We start from the raw sequence: 24,456 nt of genomic DNA, 5'->3' as shown, positions 1-24,456 counted from the left end.
GGGCCCTCGAGACCTGGCGTGCTCCCCCGTCCCGATCCCTGGAAGCAGGCGCTGCGCCTCGGGAGATGCGGCTCGTCGGCGGTGCCCGGCAGCCATCCTGCAGTGGGAGCCACAGCCGGGCGCGGCGCGGAAGACCGCAGCTCCACGCTCGCCCCAGGTTTCCCACCTTTTGTTAGTAAGCCTGGCGTGAAGTAGATGGCTCCCTTTAAGGGAGAGGCAGGAGGGGCGGCGCCGATGGAAAACAGTGGGTCGGGGTCTCTCATAGGCTGCCGTTCTGGAAAATCTAGTTTAAAAACCCCGCCAAAGGGCTGGAGGGAGCCCTGAGACTAAAACACGAATTACAGCGCCGACTGCGCTCAGCCTTCACGCACACCGTGGCCCCCAACCTCGCGGAACGGTTTGTACCTTGCCTACCATAGTAGGCTAGAAAATAGTGTTCTGTTTCTCTAAAATAAAGGGAGGGCTAAGGAATGGTGGGTATAAAGGTGTGACATACTGAATGAGGAGCTTCCCTGGTGGCTCAGATGGTAAAGAATCTGCCTGCAATTCAGGAGACCCCATTTCCATCCCTGGGTCGGGAAGACTCTCCTGGAAAAGGATATGGCAACCCACTCCAGTATTCTTTGATGGACAGAGGAACCTGGTGGCCTGCAGTCCGTGGGGTTGCAGAGTTGGACACGACTGGACACGACTGAGCCACTAACATTAGGAGAAGGCAATGGCATCCCAGTCCAGTACTCTTGCCTGGAAAATCCCATGGATGGAGGAGCCTGGTGGGCTGCAGTCCATGGGGTCGCTAAGAGTTGGACACGACTGAGCGACTTCCCTTTCACTTTTCACTTATATGCATTGGAGAAGGAAATGGCAACCCACTCCAGTGTTCTTGCCTGGAGAATCCCAGGGGCGGGGGAGCCTGGTGGGCTGCCATCTCTGAGGTCGCACAGAGTCGGACACGACTGAAGTGACTTAGCAGCAGCAGCAGCAGCAGAGCCACTAACATACACACATACTGAATGAGGAAACCGGAGCAGAGGAAGAAAGGCACATGGGCGTCCCACAGCCTGGAGTGCCCTGGGCCTGCTGGAGTCCACCAGGGATGCTGACTGGTCCCCTGGTCCCCAGGGCGCCTAGAGCTCCGCCTGCCCTGGCCCAGAGGACCTTGTGCCACAAACAGTCCTGGTCACAGAGCCAACAGCCTCAAAAACAACCTCTCCAGGGTTCCCTGGTCAGTGCTGAGTAAGTCATTACCACCGATTTCCCCAATTCTGAGGAGGAGGAGAGAGAAAACTCAGAGGTTAATAAACTGAAGCCTCCATTTTCCTCTCAGAGGAAATGTAAAGATGCTTTCCGCTCCGTCTCATGTATACACACACCTGCACAAGAGAACACTGGAATGGTTGTCATTAAACCTTTAATTATGTCATCTGTTTTCAACAATCATGTTCAAAGTGGAGGTTTTGCAGAGGTGCTGGAGTTGGCAGGTGGCCACCACAGCTGCTCAGCCCTCACCCCTTCACCAAGTGCCCTCTGCCAGCTGAGGGAAAAATTCCTCCAGGCCCCTTTGCCCTACAAAGTCAGAGCGATGGCCCTCAAGAATATGACAGCAGCAAGTTGTGGAGAGTGGCCAGCTGGCAGGTTTCACCCAGAGATGAGACTTGAGGATCAACCCAGGCCAGAGAATTGGGTTCCCAAGAGCCCTCAGGCTTTCAACTCCTGGGCCTTTGGGTCCAGGTGGAAGGAGACCTCCAGCTACCCAAACCTCTCACTCATACTCAGGTCAGGCAGGGAGGGCCTGCAGCCAGGCAACTCCTGTCCACCTCCTTCCTTCCAGGAGAGACCCACGTGCAGAGCTGACAGTGAAGTGCCTGCTCCGGTTAACTGCATTCCCATTTCCACGTGCCCATCCATGATTCATCCACAGCTGTCCCTATTCCCACACGGTCCCCAGGGCTCAGGGACCCAGTGGCTCACAGTTTACAGGTAGCCTGAGCCACTTTGGAGTTGGTTCTTCTGTTCAGGGCTTGACAGATGAAGGCCCCAGCTTCTAGGAGCTTCTGGAGGTTCACACCCTTTGAGAAACAAGTCAGAGGATGCGTTAAGTCACAACCTGCCTTCAACACCCAGGGAAACATCCGACTGGACAGAAAACTGCTGCTGAGAAAGTGAAGGTGAAGACAATCATGCTCTTGTTCCCCTAAAACAACTGCCGGCTGTCTGTGAGGTGGTGTCCTCCTGGCACATGGGGTTCCCCTCTGACTGCCCTCAGTGTGTGACATGGTTTGAGGTGCCGCACCCCAGAAGGGAGCCAGTAGTCCTGTTCGGTACTCCAGGGTCTAGCACAGGCTGGGCCCACAGTGGTGAAACGCTGCGTATGAAGTCAGGGTAACGAAGGCAGAGCAGCAGGGGTAGAAACACCAGCTAAAAAGGCCACACTGAAACCTCTTTATATTAACAACAAGCTCCTATTTACTGCTGTGTACTATTTGCTTAGCTCTGGGCTACATTTTCTTTCTTATCCTATGAGATAAGTGCTATTATTTATTCCCATTTCTTAAGGCCCAAAGTGCTGAAGTCATCTGTCAGGTCACACAGCCTGAGTGGCAGGACTAGGTTTTAAACCCAGTCTGTCTGATCTCAAAGCACAGATGCTATAGTGTTTCCAGCCCACGCTGCGGGCCCTCACTGACTCTGGCAGAGCCCAGGGAGCGGGAGGGGAGGGCGTGCAGTTCTATTGCCCTCATTTTTTCCAGAGGAGAAAACAAAGGTCCAGAGAGAACCGACTCATTTCAGGCCATGGCCTTGCCCCTTCCAGGGCTCTTGGTGCCGCCTCAGATGGAACTCTCAAACCCGCGCCAAGGGCCTGGCCTTCTCATAGCCCCCATCGACCACGCTCTGTTATCTCAAATCATATGACAGAAAAGCCTTAGTCCCGTGGCGCCCTTCTCCTCCTAACTGCACCAACGCCACCACAAAAACCCAGAACAAACCCAGCAGCTCCGGCTTCAGGCAGAGCTCCGGTCAGCTCGGGGCCGTCACCACCAGGGGGCAGGCGGGCTTACCGTGTGAATGCCCAGGCCGGCCAGCATGTAGACCAGGTCCTCGGTGGCCAAGTTTCCCGACGCCCCCTGTGCATAGGGACAGCCTCCCAGTCCTGCCACGGAAGAGTCCATGACACTCACTCCCATCTGAAAACAAGGATGGTGGAATATGGCTGTCACTGTGGGGGGTCTGAGCCTACCAACTCCCTCTCAGTGGCTGCCTGAAATTCCACTCAAATTATTCATTCCTTCAGTTTATGAAAATCCCACTGAAAGAAACTGTTCCTCTTTTTGGTTCCTAAAACAGTGTGAGTCTTTTTTACTACAGTTTCCTCTGCCAGGAATCTTTCCTCCTTCCTTTCATGGTTGGCTCCTCAACTTCTCCTTCTCAGCCTAAAAGCCACCTCCTCAGAGACGCCCTTCCTGATGGCTCACCTAAAGTAACTCCTCCCAACTGCTGAGGTTTCAGACCCCCGTTGTTTTCCTGTACTCGTTTACCACCCCCTCTCCTGCACCCCACGTCAGGCCTCTGACCCCAAGGTCGCTTCTCTGGATTGATCCCACTTCTCTCGATCAGTTGCTCCCACTTTCCGAGATGACTGTTTCATTTTCTCTCTCCTTAAGCCTCAACTCTGAGAAAATAAGACCCAGAAAGTCATAGAATCATTTGGATTAAAGACATGAGCCTCAAGGAGGTAACGTGAGAGATAAAAATGGGTAAAAAAAGACGGCGCAGGGTTGCTCTACTAACCTAAACACTACACTAGACTTCCTGCAGCAAGGCAGCCTGTGGTCAGACACGCAGAACTTTCTAAGGGACTCTTGGGCCATTGGACCCTTGTTCTGGGCCAACCCACAAGAAGCTAACCTCAAGAGAAACTCAGTCTGAGGTCTTGGTCCAGTCTTTGGGCAAAGAGCATCAAAGGATCCCCCCCACCCCTCACTGGTGCACGCATTCGCACTCACAGCCCTGCATGCCGTGGTGGGGCCAGCGCACCCCAGTCCTCCTGAGCCCGCCTTAGTCTTGTTTACAATGCAGTGCTGCCTGGTCACCTTTCTGCTTCCCTTTTTCAACTGCTCAGCTTCATGTCCTTCAAGCCTCGCTGAGGCCTTCTCTGGCGAATCCTCTCTGCCCTCCCCCACCCCCAGCTGGGATGGGGACCATCCTCAGTCCCCATGACATTGTCACAGTGCGTTAGGATTGTCACCTAACTCTCCACTGTCTTTCCTGACAGACAGATGCAGGCACTTTCAGGGCAGGGTGGCATGTCTGTGTCCACCGTGGCCAGCCCGGGGCCTGGCACACAGGTGTGGGCACACAGTGAAGGCTTGCTCAAAGAATAAACGAAACACAGCTGTCCTGCTGCCCTGCCCTGTGGGAGAATGGACGTGTGCCTCTATCCGAGGACATGCCCTGATTACCTGCAGGGCCGTCAAGGTGTTGGCCAGGGCCTGGCCGTAGGTGTCATGGCAGTGGACGGCCAGGGCTGTCACTGGCACCTCCTGCAGGACAGCAGACAGCATGTCCTTCATGGCCCCAGGGGTGCCCACGCCGATGGTGTCCCCCAGGGAGATCTCGTAGCAGCCCATGGAGTACAGCTTCTTGGTGACCTGGGGAGACAAGCAGGCTCTTGGAGGACCCGGATTCCTCAAGCCGGGGTCCTTGGCCTCCGCAGAACACCTCCATGTCCGAGGCACCAAGCTCCTCTTGGACCAGAGACTCCTTACAACTAACTCTGTGAGTGGGACTGATTCCTCACTCTGCTCACTGGGAGACAGACGTGAGGAGCAGCGCTGGCCATCGGTGCAGGCCCCGGGCTCTAACCCCTGCGGCTTTCCTCCGAGGGTCTCAGACTCCAGCTGATCCTTCCCTTACCACCTTCACCCACGGTGTCAGACCTGGGGCGGGAATCAGGAGAACAGATTCCCTTCACGTGGCTCTATCCTTGGTAAGCAGATGTGTGAAGTCAGGGGTCTGAAGTGCTAGTTCTCTATTTTTAAGAGAAGGACCTGGCTATGAAAAATTCAGAAGCCCGTCCATAAACTGCTAAGATCATGGCAGAACCAGAGCGGGATCTGCTCCATGAGATGCTGCCCTCCACTGCTCTGGGGAGAAGGGGGAGGAAGGATGTGGCAGGGCCAAGGACGGAAACGATACTCGATACTCAACAGTGGTCTGTGGGATGAAGGAAATGGTGGGCCCCTCCTCCACTGCCCACGCAGGCAGGGTGACAAGGAGCCCGTGGCAGCCAGTGGGCGGGAGAGGATGCAGCAAAGGCGGCGGGTGGCGGAGTGACATGATGCTGAAGTAATGCCCCAGTCCTGCTGCTCACTGGCTGGGGAACCTTGGCAGCGGACCTCACTTTCCTGAGCTTCAATCTCTGCTCCTGAAAAATGAGGACGAGCCTTTGGGGAGGACTGGGGGAATAGGAGGCTAAGGTCTGGACTGCAGCGGCCACTCTCAGGAAGCAGTGGCTCCTGTTAGCCACCACTCGTTTCTGGCTGCTACCTGGCGTGCAGGAAGAGCAGGAGGGCACTGGAGGCAGACAGACATGGGCTGAGACCTGCTTTCTCCACATGCAACCTGCATGCAAGTCAGTCAGTGTCAGTTTCCTTAACCGTAAATTGGAATAACAAGAACTCCAGAAGTGCAGGGTGATCTGTTTGTTTTGTTTTGGCCGCTCTGTGCCACATGCAGGATCTTAGTTCCCCAACCAGGGATCGAACCCTGGGCCCATGGCATTGAGAGCATAGAGTTCTAACCAAGGAATTTCCTGCAGGGTGGCTTTGAGGACAAAATGACACAAGCTCTTGGGCTGCTCGAACTCATTTCCTGCCCTGTGTTCTTCTCAGTTCAATTGCTCAGTCGTGTCCTGACTCTTTGTGACACCATGGACTGCAAGATGCCAGGCTTCCCTGTCCATCACCAACTCCCAGAGCTTGCTCAAACTCATGTCCATCAAGTTGGTGATGCCATCCAACCATCTCATCCTCTGTCATCTTCTTCTCCTCCCACCTTCAGTCTTTCCCAGCAGCAGGGTCTTTTCCATTGAGTCAGTTCTTCACATCAGGTGGCCAAAGTACTGGAGTTGCAGCTTCAACATCAGTCCTTCCAATGAATATTCAGGACCGATTTCCTTTAGGATGGACTAGTTGGATCTCCTTGCAGTCCAAGGGACTCTGAAGAGTCTTCTCCAACACCACAGTTCAAAAGCATCAATTTTTTGGCACTCAGCTTTCTTTATAGTTCAACTCTCACATCCATACATGACTACTGGAAAAACCATAGCTTTGACTAGATGGACTTTTATTGGCAAAGTAATGTCTCTGCTTCTTAATATGCCATCTAGGTTGGTCATAACTTTTCTTCCAAGGAGCAAGCATCTTTTAATTTCATGGCTGCAGTCACCATCTGCAGTGATTTTGGAGCCCCCAAAATAAAGTCTCTCACTGTTTCCATTGTTTCCCCATCTATTTGCCATGAAGTGATGGGACTGAATGCCATGATCTTAGTTTTCTGAATGTTGAGTTTTAAGCCAACTTTTTCACTCTCCTCTTCCACTTTCATCAAGAGGCTCTTTAGTTCATCTTAGCTTTCTGCCATAAGGGTGGTATCATCTGCATATCTGAGGTTATTAATATTTTTCCTGGAAATCTTGATTCCAGCTTGTGCTTCATCCAGCCCAGCATTTCGCATGAGGTACTCTGCATATAAGTTAAATAAGCAGGGTGTCAATATATAGCCTTGATGTACTCCTTTCCCAATTTGGAACCAGTCTGTTGTTCCATGTCCAGTTATAACTGTTGCTTCTTGACCTGCATACAGATTTCTCAGGAGGCAGGTCAGGTGGTCTGGAATTCCCATCTCTTGAAGAATTTCCCACAGTTTGTGGTGATCTACACAAAGCTTTGGCATAGTCAATAAAACAGAAGTAGATGTTTTTCTGGAACTCTCTTGTTTTTTCAATGATCCAACAGATGTTGGCAATTTGATCTCTGGTTCCTCTGCCTTTTCTAAAACCAGCTTGAACATCTGGAAGTTCACAGTTTGTGTACTGTTGAAGCCTGGCTTGGAGAATTTTGAGCATTACTTTGCTAGTGTGTGAGATGAGTGCAATTGTGCAGTAGTTTGAACATTCTTTGGCATTGCCTTTCTTTGGGATTGGAATGAAAATTGACCTTTTCCTGTCCTGTGGCCACTGCTGAGTTTTCCAAATTTGCTGACGTACTGAGTGCAGCACTTTCACAGCATCATCTTTTAAGATTTGAAATAGCTCAACTGGAATTCCATCACCTCCACTAGCTTTGTTCGTAGCAGTGCTTTCTAAGGCCCACTTGACTTCGCATTCCAGGATGTCTCCCCAAGCACAAGAAGGGAGCCCTCTGCAGAGGATCCTCACCTCAGTCATCACCTTTCACTGACCAGCCTGGGAACTGAGTCAGAGGCTTCTGCTCTGGGGTAGAGGGCAGGGGCTTCAGAGACTCCTTGCCAGGCTAGGAGTGGCCCCCCACTGGGGTGAGTGCAGGGCTGTGCTCTCACAGGGTCTTAAGGAAGGAGCTGAGTTAACAAATGAAATCAGTGACCCACCAGGAAAGGGTGGCGAGAGTAACCTGCACACTCAGGGACCGGCATGGAAGCCAAACCTCGTGAACCCGGCCCTCCCCTGCCGGACACACACACACACAGACCTCAGCGACTTTAGCCGGGGAGATCTTCCCTTCGTAGGGACATCCAAGCACACAGGAGACGTACCTGTGGGAAAACAGGAATGGTGTCAGTGCACCTGGGCTCTCTGGCTAACAGGGCTGGGGCAGGTTGGCTGTTTGACACATCGCCCTGGTCAGCCCCACCCAAACCTGAGGCCGGGCAGGAGGCTGAGGGCCCGGGGCAAAGGCTAATTCCATGCTGGTGAGCCAGACGATGGCAGTGCCGCTCAGCGCCAGGAGTGGGCAGTGCAGCGCCACGCAGGGAAGGGAAGAAGCCAACAGGCCTGTGGGTGAGGAGGCCAATGATGCCCAGGTCTCAGGAGAGGCAACCAGAGACCAGCCACGGAGGAGGAGGAGCTCTATGAGCAGCCAGCTGACTGCACGGGGTGAGGAGAGCAGAACGTGGGCCCGGGTGGGGCTCCCCTCAGGAAAGAACCAAGGAAGGGTACATGAAACTGAAGCGGGCACAAGAAAGCTGGGCTGGCCTGAGGCCCGAGGGGTCAGTGGCACTGGCGGGCTGCCAGGGGGCGCATACACTCATTTATTCGACTGAGGTTTACTGAGCTGCCCACAGTGCGCCAGGCACTGGAGAAGGGCAGTGAGCAAGGCCAAGCAGGTCCCCACCGCCACAGAGCTTAAGGTTTCAAGTTAGGGAGACAGATGATAAATCAGATCTAGTAGGGAAAGGAGGTAATCTCAGAAAGTGATGTGCTGTGAAGGAGAGACAAGGGAAGTGTGGCAGGAGCACCGGAGGCCAACCGCAGCTAGGATGGCCCAGGTAGATCTTGTGAGGATGTGACACTTGACTGAGGTGGCGGGGACAGCCACATTCCAGGCAAAGGACCAGTGCAGAGGCCCCAAGGTGGAAGAGCTGTTCAGTCGCTCAGTTATGTCTGACTCTTTGCGACCCCATGGACTGTAGCCTGCCAGGTTCCTCTGTCCTTGGGATTCTCCAGGCAAGAATACTGGAGTGGGTGGTCATTTCCTTCTCCAGGGGATCTTCCTGACCCAGAGATTGAACCTGCAGCTCCTGCACTGGCAGGCAGATTCTCCACCACTGAGCCACCAGGGAAGTCCGATGAAAGAGGAGGTGTGCTCAAAACATACAACAAAGGACAGAAAAACAGGTGTGGGGAGCAAGGGGCAAAGGGCTACAACAGGGGGCTGGAGAGGCGGCCACCATCCTGATCATGGGGGCTCGTTGAGCTGTGGTGAGGAGTCTGGATCTTGAGTTTAGATGCTTTCTGAGCCCACTCATCCCACTGAGGCAGAGGCTCCATTAAATCTTTTAGAGTCTAACAAATGATGCTGCATATTAAGAGGCAGAATAAATGTTTGCTGGATAAATAATTTCAGACTCAAACAACTCAGTGTATTTTGCCATCTTCATTCTCCTTACTCTCCAATCACTGCTGAGCATGGAAAAGCTAAAAGAAATCCTGAGGAAAGAGCACAGACTTGGGAGTCAGGCAGACCTGACACGTCCTTGCTTTCCCATCCATCCATCTGCCCATCGGTTTCTGAGCACCTACTATGTGCTAGGCCCAGAGACGGGAGACAGCACATGCCAGGGACCGACGGAGATGTGGGCTCTGCCTTCACAGAACACAGAGTCTAGTGGGAGGTGGGAGGCAGCGGAGAATGTAACAAGCGGTAAGTGCTATGTCAGAGGATGTCCAGGGGACTCTGGGAGCCCAGAGAAGGGGCGCCAACTCCACCTGAGGGAAGAGAAGCAAGCTTCTTGGAGAAACTGGCACCAGGAGAGGATCTGAAGGTGAGCAGGAGTGAGCCCTGGCAAGTAGGATGTAGAAGGAAGGGTGGTCTGAGTCTACGGAAAGCACATGCAAAGGCCCAGGGGCAGGAGAGAACTGGCCCGTGTGACAGACGGAAAGAGGTTTCCACTGGCTGAATGCAGTGTGCAGAGGAGACGGGGCCAGAGGGGAGACGTGAGCTGCAGAGAGCGGCAGGGGCTGAGCTGCGCAGGGGCTGTAAACCCGCTGAAGTCTGCAGTTGACGAGCACTGGCAGACGTTCAACCAGGCGGCGATGTGATCGGATGCGTATTCTGGCTGCAGTCGGTTGTGACTTTACAGCAGACTCTTCATCCTTCTGGAGCCTCAGTTTCATCACCTGGAAGCGGGGAGAGTGCCCTCCGTGCTGGGTGCCTGAGAGGCTACCTTCAGATAATATGTGGACAACACCTGGCACTGCTGCCATTAAAGATGTGATGCTGGAGACACCTCAAAGGCCGAGGGGATTCCTCAGGGACGTGTGACGAGCTGGTGGTGGAGCCAGGGTTACGCTGACCTCCACAAGCCCTGTTTAGGACCCTGTCCTGCTAGATTCGTGGGGTGAAAGGATCCAAAAATCAGGTTTGGAGAAAGCACTTGCCAGGATTTCTTCTGACCCTGTTTTACTTGGGAAAAGACGTCTGGGTGTGGAGCTCTGGCTCCCTGCACCCAGGATAAGGAGCCTGTGAGGGAGGTCGCTGGAGTCAGAGGCTGGCCCTGTTCCAGAATGCTCTGAGGAAAGGAGGCAGCACCAGCGTAGCCAGACTCACCCCCGCACAGAGATACCGGCTGCCCGAGCTGCCTTCAAGATTTCATCAAACCGCTGCAAACTCTCATCTATGGAGCAGTTGATGTTCTTCTTGGTGAAGAGTTCAGAGGCGGCTCCAAAGATGGCCACTTCCTTGGCTCCGGCAGCAACCTGCCAACAGCCAGGTGAATTCCTTTCAGCGATTTTCTCTTGATGGAATACCCACCCAGAGTGAATTTTATGACATATGAGTACTACTATAAGTTGAACTGTGTCCCTCCTACCCCCAGTACTATCCTGGAAAAGGTCAATCCTCAACCCAATTCCCAAAAAGGGTAGTACTAAAAGAATGTGTTAACCACTGGACAATTGAACTCATCTCCCATGTGAGGAAGGTCATGCTTAAAGTCTTAAGATAGGCGGGAGAAACACCAATAACCTCAGATCTGCGGATGATACCACTCTAATGGCAGAAAGCGAAAAGGAACTAAAGAGCCTTTTGATGAGCATGAAGGAGAGTGAAAGAGCCGGCCTAAAACTAAATTAAAAAAAATAAGATCATGGCATCCAGCCCCATGACTGCATGGCAAATAGAAGGGGAAAAGGTGGAAGTAGTGACGGATTTCCTCTTCTTGGGCTCTAAAGTCACTGCAGATGGTGACTGCAGCCATTAAGTCAGAAGATGATTGCTTCTTGGCAGGAAAGCCATGACAGGCCTAGACAGTATGTTCAAAAGCAGAGACATTATTCTGCCAACAGAGGTCCGTATAGTCAAGGCTATGGTCTTCCCAGTGGTCATGTACAGTTGTGAGAGCTGGACTGTAAGAAGGCAGAACGCCAAAGAATTGATGCCTTCAAACTGTGGTGCTGGAGGAGACTCCTGCAAGTCCCCTGGACAGCAAGGAGATCAAACTAGTCAATCTTAATAGTCACTGGAAGGACTGATGTGGAAGCTGAAGCTCCAGGATTTTAGTCATTTGATGCGAACAGCAGACTCACTGGAAAAGTCCCTGATGCTGGGAAAGACTGAGGGCAGAAGAACAGGGCGTCAGAGGATGAGACAGCTGGATGGCATCACTGATGCAATGGACATGAACTTGGACAAACTTCAGGAGATGGTGAGGGACAGGGAGGCCTGATGTGCTGCAGTCCATGGGGTCACAAAGAGTTGGACACGACTGGGTGACTGAACAACAACAACAACCCCCAGAACCTCAGAATGTGACCCTGTTTGATAGCAGGATCACTGTAGATAGATGTATAGGGTTAAGATGAGGTCACATTGGTCTCCACTCCGAAATAAGAAGGCGCTCGTGTGAAGATAGAGGAAAGGCCGGCAAAGGTAGAGGTGGACCCTGAAGTGATGCGCCCACAGGCTGAGGAACGCTGAGGACTGCTAATCATCGCCGGAAACCGGCCGAGAGGCGGGAACGCCGCCCTCTCAGGGCCCTCCGAAGGAACCTGCTGCCACCCTGTGCGGACTTGCAGCCTGCTGACTGGGAGAGAGAACGTTTCTGTTCTCTTTCACCTTTCACCGAGTGTTTGGTATCGTGTAATGGCAGCCGTAGGAAATTAATACAGTGAATCATATCCCCAAACAAAGAAGCCTTGGCCTTCCCCCAAGGACCCACAGTGCTGCTGCCGGCACCACCCCGGAAGTCCCTTGTGGCCTAAATTCAGAATCAACATCTCCAAAGAAATTCTCATCTGAAATGATAAAAAAGTTAGATACTAGCAACTACCTCTAAATTTGTGGACAGCTTGCTTACCTCTCAAGAGGAGATGGGCGACAGGAACAGGAGTGAACATTTATTAAGTACTCACCTTCTACCAGGCTCTTACTAAGCAATTTATGTGCATCCTGTCCTCTGAAATCCTCACAATGGTAGGTACTACCATTAACCTTATTTCATGGGCAGAACCTGAGGCTCAAAGAGGTTTAACAGCTTGTCAAATCAGAGAGCTGAGAGTGGCGGGGCCAGGACCCCCTCCCCGGGTCTGTCTGACGATGCCCACCACCGCTGGAGACAAGTCGTTCGGACAGAATCCTGGGACAGAGACTGAGGCTCAGGGACAAGACAGGGGCCCATGCCATCCATCTCTTTTCAGGGGCACTCCCCAACCAAAAATGAGTCTCTTACCGCTGCCTGGAAGCCTTTGAAGTTTGGGGTCAGGACTGGGTAGTTGACGCCAGGAAATTTCTGGATGCCTTTCAAGACTTCAGCATGGTCAGCCATCTGGGAGCCAAAGGAGACATTGCCAATTCACCACCAAGGCGGCAGAGAGCTCAGGTAGAGAAAGCCTTTTTAGCACAAAATCTCTGTTCTCCAGGACCCTTGGAGAAAAGAGGCCTTTTGCAGAGCTGAGTCTCCCCAAGGCTTTCACTACTTGTTTGACGGCTGATGAGCCAGAAGGCTCCCTAGCATGGGTGAGAACCCCAGTTTCTCCATGTGGCTAACACTGTCGACTCTACATGAGCCGCACCAGCAGCAATGATACTTCTAGCCACTGGTTGAGAACGTGCTCTGAGTCCGACCCTGGGCTCAGCTCCCTGTCACCTAACACTCAGCTGGACCAGGATCTTTCTTCCCATTTGGCTGTCTCTGTGATGCAGGAGCTGTCCAGCTTCCCCTTTCGACAAACACAGAAGCCACATCTCTAGACAGGCCTAGAGATTCTAGGCTTCTAGAGCCAGAGACATCACCTTGAACCTGGGGAGGGGAAGGCCTCACCAGGCAAGGCAGGGCACAGCCAAGACCGAGTCTTCCTCCCAAGTCACCCTCCTTTGCTGTACATGTTACTATGAAGCACTGAGAGCTCACAAAAGTGAGGACCTGGAAACCTACATCCTGACCTCCACTTACTTCCAATGCATCTGAGATGTGCCTGCAGGCCGGGGCTCACCTGTGGAACCCATTTGGGAGACACGAAGCTGGTGGCTTCTACCACAGGGAGTCCTGCTTCGGAAAGCATGTCTATTAGCTTGATTTTCACTGGAGTAGGTACAATATTCTGTAATGCAAAGAGAAAACACCAGAAAAAGACAGGCTGGCCAAGTGAGTCACGAAATGGTCTCAGAATGCAGTCAGTTCAAAGCTTTTTCTACAGCACCCGCTTCACTGTCTCCACTGTCAGACACTAACCTGAATTCACATGTAATCCTGCCAATAGGTGCAGTACAGGCTTGTCTTCCAGTTCCACAGAGAGCATTTTGCAGTGAAAGCAGTTTCTCACTTGAAAAGGAGTTAATACTTACAATGGAAACAGTATTTGCCCGTCATACGGGCTTTTAAACTAAAGCTCTGTTACTTTATGACCCCATCAAAAACAGATTGAGACCAGTGAGCCATGGCCTGAAAGGGCGGAGATGACTAACCCTCTGGATCCTATGAGACATGGCCTCCAACAGGCCACACCTTCCTCCTTCCGTCTCAGGTGGCACAGGATCTCATCCTCACATGCTCCACTACTTCTTTCTCCCCCCGCCACACCCTGTCTGGCTGCTCACCAGCCTCTGTGGATTCCTATTTCCAAATCTACTATCATCCCATGTCTATTACGCCATGATCTTCCTCTACCAATTCATCCCACACAGGAATCCTTCTAAAACACAGTCTCTATTATCTCACCCTCCTGCTCAAAAGCTTCCCCTGGCTGCCTAGTCCTTACAAGATTGGGTCCAAAATCCTAAAACTCCCAAATCCTTCTCACCAGCCTCTTCCACCCCCAATTTCTCTCCCTCTGTTTTAATTTAATCCATTGAAGGGCTCACCCTGCTCCAAGGAATGTGCTAGGAGCTACAGATACAGTGGTGAGCAGAACAGACACGATCCTGCCCTCAGAGACCTTACAACTGTCTTTTACAACCAACATTCATTATTAAAGGTAGACTAAGCATGCTCCAGTACTCTTGCCAGGAAAATCCCACGGACAGAGGAGCCTGGTGGGCTGCAGTCCATGGGGTCGCTAAGAGTCGGACATGACTGAGTGTCTTCACGTTCACTTTTCAGTTTCATGCATTGGAGAAGGAAATGGCAACCCACTCCAGTGTTCTTGCCTGGAGAATCCCAGGGACGGGGGAGCCTGGTGGGCTGCCGTCTATGGGGTTGCACAGAGTCGGACACGACTGAAGCGACTTAGCAGCAGCAGCAAGCATGTTTTAAGATTTTAAGGTTTTTTTTTTAATTTAAAAAATAATTAACACATGATTATTTCAGAAAAACACACCCCAAACAAAAGAAAACCACCCTAACACCTGCCAGAGATAACACTCTTAATACCCTGGTAGGTAACTTTTTAGATCTGTGCAGTCCAGTACATTACACATGAGCCATATGTGGTTATTTAAATTTAAACTAACTGAAACTACATTTTAAAAATTCAATTCCCCAGCCATACAAGCCACAATTCAAGTGCTTAACAGCCACATGTATCTAGTGGCTACTGTATGGGACAGCTCAAATCTACAACATTTCCATCTTCATAGAAAGTTCTATCACACAGCACTGTTCTAAGATCCTTTTCTCGGAAGATGCTTCCACACATATACAAACTTTTTTGTTTATATATAAGATTAAATGTATATTAATATATAAATACGTATGTAATTATATATACAGTATTGTATAATCTGCTTACATCACTTAATATACTCCTATATCATTAACAGCTTCACAGTATTACATTTTATGAAGTCATTAATGTATTTGATCTACTTTTCCTCATACTGAACATGTTGGTTATTTGCAACTGTCCTGCTCTTACACCAGGGTTGTAAGGGACATTCCCAAGCTAAATCTTGGCATGTGACCTTCATAACTTCCTCTGGCCGAATCCCCTGACGTGTCGCTGCTGGATGAGGCACGCCCTCACCTTTCCCCCTCACTCCTGCAGCTCTCACCATCCACCCCGCCCCACAGGCCCTTGAGAGGGACCCAGGATCACAACACTTGGGGCTGAACTGTCACAGGTGCCTGCCTGGCCTCCCAGACGGGCCCAAAGTCAGGCACAGCTCGGCATCAGTGACATGGAGCGCTCAGTACCTGTGAAATATCTTTTGGTTGATTTCCACGTTTACCTTTTCATTTTGTAGTCCGTCTCGAGGACCAACTTCCACAATTTTCACTTGCTTTGGGAACGTACCCACAGATGAGGTGCTGACCTGTGGTTTAAAAGAGGGAACAAAAAGTAACAGGAAGAGAGTGTCACAGTTCTCCATGGGGACAAATCAGAAAGAATGTATCCATCCTCAATACTGAGACTAGAAGCAGTATTTCTCACCCTTTAATCCATATTTGCTCTGTTTTAGAATCAAGAACAAAAAGAACATTTCACTTAAGAACAGAGTAAGAGATTCATGCTTGCAGTATGGACCATTTGCAACTCCCCTGAAATCCAGACTCATTTCCAACCACCTGGCAACTGGGCATTTAGACTGTTCTTTAAACAAACCTATTTGTACTTCTCAAACTTAGAAGTCCCCAAACAGAACTGATTTCTCCTAAAGCCTAGTTTAACTTGAACCTTCCCAGGTGGTACTGAACCCTTCCCGTGGTTAAGAACCCTGCCAATCAATGCAGGAGACCTAAAAGACGTGGTTCGATCCCTGGGTCAGGAAAATCTGCTGGAGAAGGAAACGGCAGCCCACTCCAGTACTCTTGCCTGGAGAATCCCGTGGACAGAGGAGCCTGGTGAGCTACAGTCCACAGGGTCGCACGGAGTCGGCCACGACTGAAGTGACTTAGCACACACACCCGGGGCACAGCTGCCCCAGAGGAGGACAACTGCCAAGTGTGGAGAGGAGTCGTCTTGGACTATGTGGGGTGGCAGGGATGGAAGAGGCTCTGCTCTGTTATGATTACAGGGTGGGTGGTGACAAGGGGAGTGAGTCTGAGAGGAGATGAAACCTTCAGCATTTGAAGATATTAAAACAACGGCCTGGAGTCGCCTCTGTATAAAGTCTGCCCTATATATAGTCTTCTATAGAAAATCTTCCCCTCCTCACCACCAAGTAATACAAGGCTTTTTTCTCCCTTTCCTCTATTGTTCTTAGTACTACTTATTACTGTTGAAATTAATTTCATTTCACCAGATTTAATCTGGATGAACACACTGCAGGAGGGCAAGGGGCAGGGGTACCGGCAATCTACTTAGTGGTGGAGGCTTAGTTGCTAAGTTGTGCCCAAACTCTTGCGACCCCACGGACTGTAGCCCACCTGGCTTCTCAGTCCATGGGATTCTTCAGGCAAGAGTACTGGAGTCGGTTGCCATTTCCTTCTCTAGAGGATCTTCCTGACCCAGGAATTGAACCCAGGTCTCCTGCATTGCAGGCAGATTCTTTACTGACTGAGCTATGAGGGAAGACCCTAGCAATCTGCTAAGGATCCCCATTCCCAAAACCCTTAAGGAAGGAAATATTCCTGGCTATCAAACAGCCGGAACTTAACTTGCCCAAACTGGCCTTGGTTTTAGCCAACAAAGCTTCCTAGAGGCTAAGGTGATGAGCCACTGAATTTCATGAAGTCAACAGGCTAGGTTGGAAGGTCCCTGCAAACTGAATCTCCCTCCAGTTGGGATGTTCAGCTTCTGCTGGTACATTACCCTAAAAGGATCCCACTGGAATGTAAGCTCCAAGAGGCAGGAACTCTGTTTTATTAATTGTTATATTTCCCTGAGGCCCTGAGACCTAACAGGGACTCAATAAATAACTGGTAAATGTTGTTGAAAGAATTGTTTCAAGTTCCTTTTATGAGAACAGAATCAACTTGATTCTATAACACACTTCTTCATAACAACTCTTCATATACTAACAAAACAATTCACATTTATGAAGCATCTACTATTTTTTAGGCACATAAAAGAGCCTTTTACATATTAACCCATACGATCCTCTCAACACCTTATTAGGTAGGAACTGTTAAAGTCCCCATTTTACTATGAGAGATATGAAGTTCAAGAAGATTAAGTAATTTTCCCAAGGTCACATGGTTAGCTAGTTACTGAGCCCATATCTGAACCCAGCAGTGTGGATCTAGAATGCACGCTCTTAACCCCTAGGCCACATTATCTCTGCCACCCTCTGGTCCCCCCCGTTTTCTCTTGCCTGGGTTAAGTGCTATTGCTCAGCTGTATCTGACTCTTTGTGACCCCATGGACTGTAGCTCACCAGGCTCCTCTGTCCATGGAGTTCTCCAGGCAAGAATAGCGGAATGGGTTGCTCTTCAGGGGATCTTCCCAACCCAGGGACCAAACCCAGGTCTCCCGCATTGCAGGCACATCCTTTACAGTTTGAGCTACTCTGGGTTGCCTGGGTTAAACACCTAGTTAATTCCCTTTGTACAGTTCTGCATAGAAATAATCCCCTCTAACCACACAAATCCTGAGCCACAGCCTCCTGAGCTATGGTACCTATGTCAACAGCTAACACTGGCTAAAGGCCAGCGCTGCAGCCATCAGCACTTCCTTTAGTCCTTATATGATGCTATGATGCTGCTGCTGCTGCTAAGTCGCTTCAATACGATGAGGGACTATCATGTATTACTCTCCCGACTCCACAGGGGAAGAAATGACCTCAGAAGGACCCCAAATCACACAGCTAGAAGTGAGGAAGTTTGCACTTAACTGTCTGGTTCTCATATCAAGTCTATGCTAGTAACTCCATGGAATGCCTACCACTACCATCTCATTGCAAGAGGAGTTTTTTCAAACACTGACATTCACCATCTCATTTAATTTTCTTAACTTTTCAAGTTGGACTTCACGGATTTATTTGCAATGAGCAACTGGCGGGGGAGGGTGGTCCAGTAGACACTGAAGTGGCTTTTTGAGAGCCCCCTACCCACTTCCCCACTGCCAAGACAATGTAATTTTTACCACTACACAGTTTTACGGAGAAGGCAATGGCACCCCACTCCAGTACTCTTGCCTGGAAAATCCCATGGACGGAGGAGCCTGGTGGGCTGAAGTCCATGGGGTCGCTGAGGGTCGGGCATGACTGAGTGACTTCACTTTCACTTTTCACTTTCATGCATTGGAGAAGGAAATGGCAACCCACTCCAGTGTTCTTGCCTGGAGAATCCCAGGGACGGGGGAGCCTGGTGGGCTGCCGTCTATGGGGTCACACAGAGTCGGACACGACTGAAGTGACTTAGCAGTAGCAGCAGCACACAGTTTTAACTCCTTCTAAACTCTAAAGCAACAACTGACCTATCACTTACTAAGAGCTAGAAAAATGTCAAATGCTTTAGTTCCATTTTCCTGAACCTCCAAACCAACCCTGAGGATTTTCTTTTTTTCCATGTTAAAGGTCAATATGACTGGAATTTAGAGATTTGTCACTCAACCTAAAAAGTAGCTTCAGAACCGCTGGGGCATCACAGCTTGAGCTTTAACCAACACAATGTATTCAACTCTTTACCCAGTTAGGCCTCCTACACTTTCCCTCCACTCACTGAGCATGGGAGAGAAGGCGGAACATCAGGATCGAACTAGCCCAAAGTACAACTCCAGGGGAATCACATCCAGCAACACGCGATCCAAGTCCTGCTCATCTAGCTGGGACCAAGTGTCCCCAAACGCAACAAGAACTAGAAATGGAGAACAACAGAGGGGGATGTCCTGGCTTTTTCCACTCGAACTGGCAGGGTATTCTTGAGTATTCATGACTTTCATTAAGGAGGAACTTCAAGAAGTCTGAAGCCCTATGATAGAAAAATGCCAGGGTCCGCAAGAAGAGCCCTAGCCAGGGAAGCAGGACGCCTAGGATGGCGTTCCAAGTCTCCACGACCCGGGAGAGTCGCTCCCCTTCTCTGAGGGTCAGTTTCCCATGCCTCTCAAGGCATCTGGGCGAGTCAGAGAGTGGTGTCCAAGACTTCAAAGACCTCCCAACTCTGGCCTAAAGAGCTGTCCGGCTTTGCCTCTCAGAGAAATGGTATCGATTTTTTTTTTTAATCATTTGGTTGCCCAGAACTGCCCGTGGGATCTCAGTTGCCCCACCAGGGATCAAACCCTTGCACCCCGCACTGGCAGCGCGGAGTCTTAACCCGCTGAACCACCAGGGAAGTCCTAGGCTCTGCCTCTACGGGAGCAGCCGCTAGGGGCCAAGTCCTAGACCCTGACCCTCACGGTGCCTTCAAGACCGGCCCTGGACGTGACGGGGCACTTACAGCCCGGAGGGTCGCCAAGCCCACCAGCCTCCGCGGGAGCACCTTCTTCACTGTCGCCATCTCCGCCCAGCTTCCAATGCGGCCGCTTCAGCGGAGTCCCACGTGACACTGACGGCTAGGTGGGCGTAGCCCCGCCCACGGGGCGGGGCCTCTGGAGCGCCGTAGTGACGCCATGCGGTGGCTCCGCCCCCAGCCTGTCGACGTTTCTATTCCTTCTCGGCAGTTTCCTTAGCCCTCATTTATGAGCGCTTTTTGTGTGCGAAGGGCAAGTGAGGACTCTATAAAGATGAACAAAAATTCACCACAGTCTCTGACTTAATGAGTTTTTGTAATCTGGGAGGTGTGGAAAGACAGATGTGAACAATCACACGCACCTTCTGCAATAATGAGACCAAGCATTACTATTTTGCCATGCGCTGTTCTGAGATATTTGCATGTATTAACTCATTCATCACAGTCTTAAGGACTTAAATGCAGGCGGTCGACTCCGGAGAGAGAAGCATCCTTTGATTACATACCTTGAAGAATAAGTAAACTCTACCCAGGTAAAGAGGATACAGGAAAAACTTTTCAGAGAGAGCACAGTGTACGCAAAGGCCCCGAAGCAAAGAAATTGAATGCGTAAGAGCGGTGTTTTTCAAAATAATATCAATTTAGTCGGTACTTTTTAAAAGAAACAAAATATCAGAGTGCCTTGTATAAGCAGGAAAGCTAAGTAATGCTTTACAGAGCCTCTGTTTGTCATTACAAAACAAACTTGGTTTCACTGTAAAATACATTTCTTACTGTACGCTGCAATTAGAAATGTTTGAAAACATTGTTTTAGAAAGATGAAAAAAAGGCCAGAATGACTAGAGAGCAGGCAGAAAGAAGAGGTCTTCCTACTCAGATGGGAGATACTGGCAGGGACTATACCACAGGGCTTTGGCTAACTCCTTAATAACAGCTATCTTAATAGCAACGCATTGGAAGGATTTTAAGCAGGAAGATACACATTGTGCAAACAGGCACTGAGGCTCCTGGCTGGGTAAGAACGCTCACTGACTGGCATTCTTGGGGGAGGCAGAGAAGGCACTGTCCTTGTTTTCAAGGGACTCAGATTTTAGCTAAGGAGAAAACAAGGCATGATAAGTGTTTAGTTATGCTTCCACAGCCCCCCAAATTTCCTCCATCATAGCAGTTAGAGAACTGCCAGAATCCTCAAGCCTGCAGCTAGAGGCTGAGAGTGAAAAGTGTTAGTCACTCAGTCCTGTCTGACTCTTTTCAACCCTAAGGACTGTAGCCTGCCAGGCTTCCCTATCCATGGAATTCTCCAGTCAAGAATACTGGAGTGGGTAGTCATTCCCTTCTCCAGGGGATCTTCCCCACCCAGGGATCAAACCTAGGTCTCCTGCATTGCAGGCAGATTCTTTACTGTCTGAGACCCCAAAGTCAGATCAGATCAGATCAGATCAGTCGCTCAGTCGTGTCCGACTCTTTGCGACCCCATGAATTGCAGCACGCCAGGCCTCCCTGTCCATCACCAACTCCGGGAGTCCACTGAGACTCACGTCCATCGAGTCAGTGATGCCATCCGGCCATCTCATCCTCTGTCGTCCCCTTCTCCTCCTGCCCCCAATCCCTCCCAGCATCAGGGTCTTTTCCAATGAATCAACTCTTCGAATGAGGTGGCCAAAGTACTGGAGTTTCAGCTTTAGCATCAGTCCTTCCAAAGAAATCCCAGGGCTGATCTCCTTCAGAATGGACTGGTTGGATCTCCTTGCAGTCCAAGGGACTCTCAAGAGTCTTCTCCAACACCACAGTTCAAAAGCATCAATTCTTTGGTGCTCAGCCTTCTTCACAGTCCAACTCTCACATCCATCCATGACCACTGGAAAAACCATAGCCTTGACTAGACGAACTTTTGTTGGCAAAGTAATGTCTCTGCTTTTGAATATGCTATCTAGGTTGATCATAACTTTCCTTCCAAGGAGTAAGCGTCTTTTAATTTCATGGCTGCAGTCACCATCTGCAGTGATTTTGGAGCCCCCAAAAATAAAGTCTGACACTGTTTCCACTGTTTCCCCATCTATTTCCCATGAAGTGATGGGACCGGATGCCATGATCTTCGTTTTCTGAATGTTGAGCTTTAAGCCAACTTTTTCACTCTCCTCTTTCACTTTCATCAAGAGGCTTTTGAGTTCCTCTTCACTTTCTGCCATAAGGGTGGTGTCATCTGCATATATGAGGTTATTGATATTTCTCCTGGAAATCTTGATTCCAGTTTGTGTTTCTTCCAGTCCAGCGTTTCTCATGATGTACTCTGCATATAAGTTAAATAAACAGGGTGACAATATACAGCCTTGACAAACTCCTTTTCCTATTTGGAACCAGTCTGTTGTTCCATGTCCAGTTCTAATTGTTGCTTCCTGACCTGCATACAAATTTCTCAAGAGGCAGATCAGGTGGTCTGGTATTCCCATCTCTTTCAGAATTTTCCACAGTTGATTGTGATCCACACAGTCAAAGGCTTTGGCATAGTCAATAAAGCAGAAATAGATGTTTTTCGGGAACTCTCTTGCTTTTTCTATGATCCAGCGGATGTTGGCAATTTGATCTCTGGTTCCTCTGCCTTTTCTAAAACCAGCTTGAACATCAGGAAGTTCACAGTTCACATATTGCTGAAGCCTGGCTTGGAGAATTTTGAGCATTACTTTACTAGCGTGTGAGATGAGTGCAATTGTGCGGTAGTTTGAGCATTCTTTGGAATTGCCTTTCTTTGGGATTGGAATGAAAACTGCCCTTTTCCAGTCCTGTGGCCACTACTGAGTTTTCCAACTTGCTGGCATATTGAGTGCAGCACTTTCACAGCATCATTTTTCAGGATTTGGAATAGTTCAACTGGAATTCCATCACCTCCACTAGCTTTGTTCGTAGTGATGCTTTCTAAGGCCCACTTGATTAGTCCTTCCAATGAATATTCAGTGTTAATTTCCTTTAGTATTGACTGGTTTGATCTCCTTGCTGTCCAAGGAGATTAAGAATTGTAGGATTTTTTTTTTTTTTTCTATTTCTGCCAAAATCATCACTGGGATTTAAATAGGGTGAATCCGTGTATCACCTTTGGGTAGTATTAACACCATGACAATATTAAATCTTCTAATTCATGAAAACAGATATCTTTTCATTTATTTATGTCTTCTTCAATTTCAGCAATGGTTTGTAGTTTTCAGTGTACAGGTCTTGAAAGTCATAAAATAAATATGACTTTCATAAAATAAATACGACTTTCATAAAATAAATGACTTTCATAAAATAAATATGACTTTCATAAAATAAATATGACTTTCATAAAATAAATGACTTTCATAAAATAAATATGACTTTCATAAAATAAATATGACTTTCAAGACCTGTACACTGAAAACTACAAACCATTGCTGAAATTGAAGAAGACATAAATAAATGAAAAGATATCTGTGTTCATGAATTAGATTTAATATTGTCATGGTGTTAATACTACCCAAAGGTGAACACAGATTCACCCTATTTAAATCCCAGTGATGATTTTGGCAGAAACAGAAAAAAAAAAAATCCTACAATTCTTAATCTCCTTGGACAGCAAGGAGATCAAACCAGTCAATACTAAAGGAAATTAACACTGAATATTCATTGGAAGGACTAATGCTGAAGCTGAAGCTCCAATATTTTGGCTATCTGATGGGAAGACCCGACTCATTGGAAAAGATTGTGATGCTGGGAAAGATTGAGGGCAGAAGGAGGAGGGGATGACAGAGGATGAGATGGTTGTATGGCATTATTGATTTATTAGAATAAGTTTGAGCAAACTCTGGGAGACAGTGAAGGACAGGGAAGCCTGGCGTGTTGTAGTCCATGGGGTTGCAAAGAGTCAGACATGACTGAGAGACTGAACAACAATAACAACAATTTGTAAGGGATCTCAAGGACCCAGAATAGCCAACACGTTCTTTAAAAGAACTAAGTTGAAAGACTCACAATTCCTGATTTCAAAACTTCCTGTATTAATTCAAACAATGTAATACTGGCATAAATGACATACAGACCAATGGAAGGGGTTAGAAAGCTCAGAAATTAGCCCTTGCGTATATGATAGAAAATTTTCAACAAGAATGCCAAAACCATTCAATAGGGAAAGAGTCTTTTCAACAAATTTTGCTGAGAAGGTTGGATAACCACATGCAAAAAAATGAAGTTGACTTCTTTCCTGACGCCATATACAGAAATTAACTCAAAATGGATCAAAGACTTTAACTGGCTATTATTCACTGTGGAATACATAATACCAGGTACATGGTTAGCATTAACTATTTACCCTAAGAGTAATACTAGCAAATGTATGAGAATCTGTCTAGGGTCACTAGCAGTTGGAACCATTTTATTTTTTATCACTTTTTAAACTTTTATACATTTTGTTGGCGTACAGTTGATTTACAATGCTGCGTTAGTTTCAGGTATACAGCAAAGTGAATCAGTAATATAGATACATCTACCAACTCTTTTTTTAGATTCTTTTCCCATATAGGTCACTGCAGAGTATTGAGTTCCCTGTGCTGTACAGTAGGTACTTATCATCTGTTTTATATATAGAAGTTTCTATAGATTCCTTATTTATGGTACATAAGCCACAAGGCAATACCATGCTGTACTGTCAAATCTCTTATGGATTTTGTTCTATTAAGCCATATTTCAAAAAGCCTCATTTCAACCAGGGTTCTAGAAGGAGTGTTTGTGGGAAGTGAGTGAGGAAGAATCTTATTTTTATTCAAGATGTAGAAAAAGAACAACTGGAAAACTCTTAAGTAGAATGAAGGACAAAATAGAAGGTAGAAATTTGAATGACGTAGGAAAAATATTACAGTTGAGAGAGGATCATCCAATTAAAAAAACAAGAAAAGAATACTGGCTCTTTGAGACCAATAAAACTGACAACATTATGTGACCACATTGGTCACACAACAAAAAGCATGAATAAAACAAGAGGACAGAGTG

The 24,456-nt window shown here is 48.7% G+C and overlaps 1 protein-coding gene across 3 annotated transcripts; it reads right to left on the bottom strand.

Annotated features, from left to right (window-relative positions):
- Positions 1-1,393: 1,393 nt before the first annotated feature.
- HMGCL (3-hydroxy-3-methylglutaryl-CoA lyase) lies at positions 1,394-19,555 on the bottom strand. Of its 3 annotated transcripts, XM_027520514.1 has the most exons (10): positions 19,447-19,517; positions 15,360-15,443; positions 13,426-13,515; positions 13,187-13,294; positions 12,424-12,519; positions 10,305-10,453; positions 7,728-7,791; positions 4,461-4,649; positions 3,060-3,185; positions 1,394-2,069 (listed from the first exon to the last, which is right to left on the bottom strand). In XM_027520514.1, exons 4-10 carry the CDS (start codon positions 13,253-13,255, stop codon positions 1,968-1,970), a joined length of 795 nt encoding a protein of 264 aa, XP_027376315.1. In that variant the 5' UTR covers positions 13,256-13,294; positions 13,426-13,515; positions 15,360-15,443; positions 19,447-19,517; the 3' UTR covers positions 1,394-1,967. The 3 variants fall into 3 exon arrangements, with proteins under 3 accessions (XP_027376315.1, XP_027376307.1, XP_027376324.1); XM_027520506.1 differs by lacking the exon at positions 13,426-13,515 and having other exon boundaries at positions 19,447-19,555; XM_027520523.1 differs by lacking the exons at positions 4,461-4,649; positions 13,426-13,515 and having other exon boundaries at positions 19,447-19,555.
- Positions 19,556-24,456: the final 4,901 nt, after the last annotated feature.

Source organism: Bos indicus x Bos taurus, chromosome 2 (genome assembly GCF_003369695.1).
Source record: "Bos indicus x Bos taurus breed Angus x Brahman F1 hybrid chromosome 2, Bos_hybrid_MaternalHap_v2.0, whole genome shotgun sequence".
Classification (NCBI taxonomy): domain Eukaryota; kingdom Metazoa; phylum Chordata; class Mammalia; order Artiodactyla; family Bovidae; genus Bos; species Bos indicus x Bos taurus.
This window is presented reverse-complemented; position numbering and strand designations above follow the sequence as displayed.

Excerpts from the sequence above, each read along its gene's own strand:
- HMGCL (XM_027520506.1), bottom strand. The coding sequence starts at position 19,506 with ATGGCGACAGTGAAGAAGGTGCTCCCGCGGAGGCTGGTGGGCTTGGCG. Across the intron at positions 12,520-13,186 it reads CTCCCAAATGGGTTCCACAG|ATGGCTGACCATGCTGAAGT; the intron begins GTGAGCCCCGGC and ends TTTGGCTCCCAG. Across the intron at positions 3,186-4,460 it reads ACACCTTGACGGCCCTGCAG|ATGGGAGTGAGTGTCATGGA; the intron begins GTAATCAGGGCA and ends CCTTGTTTTCAG.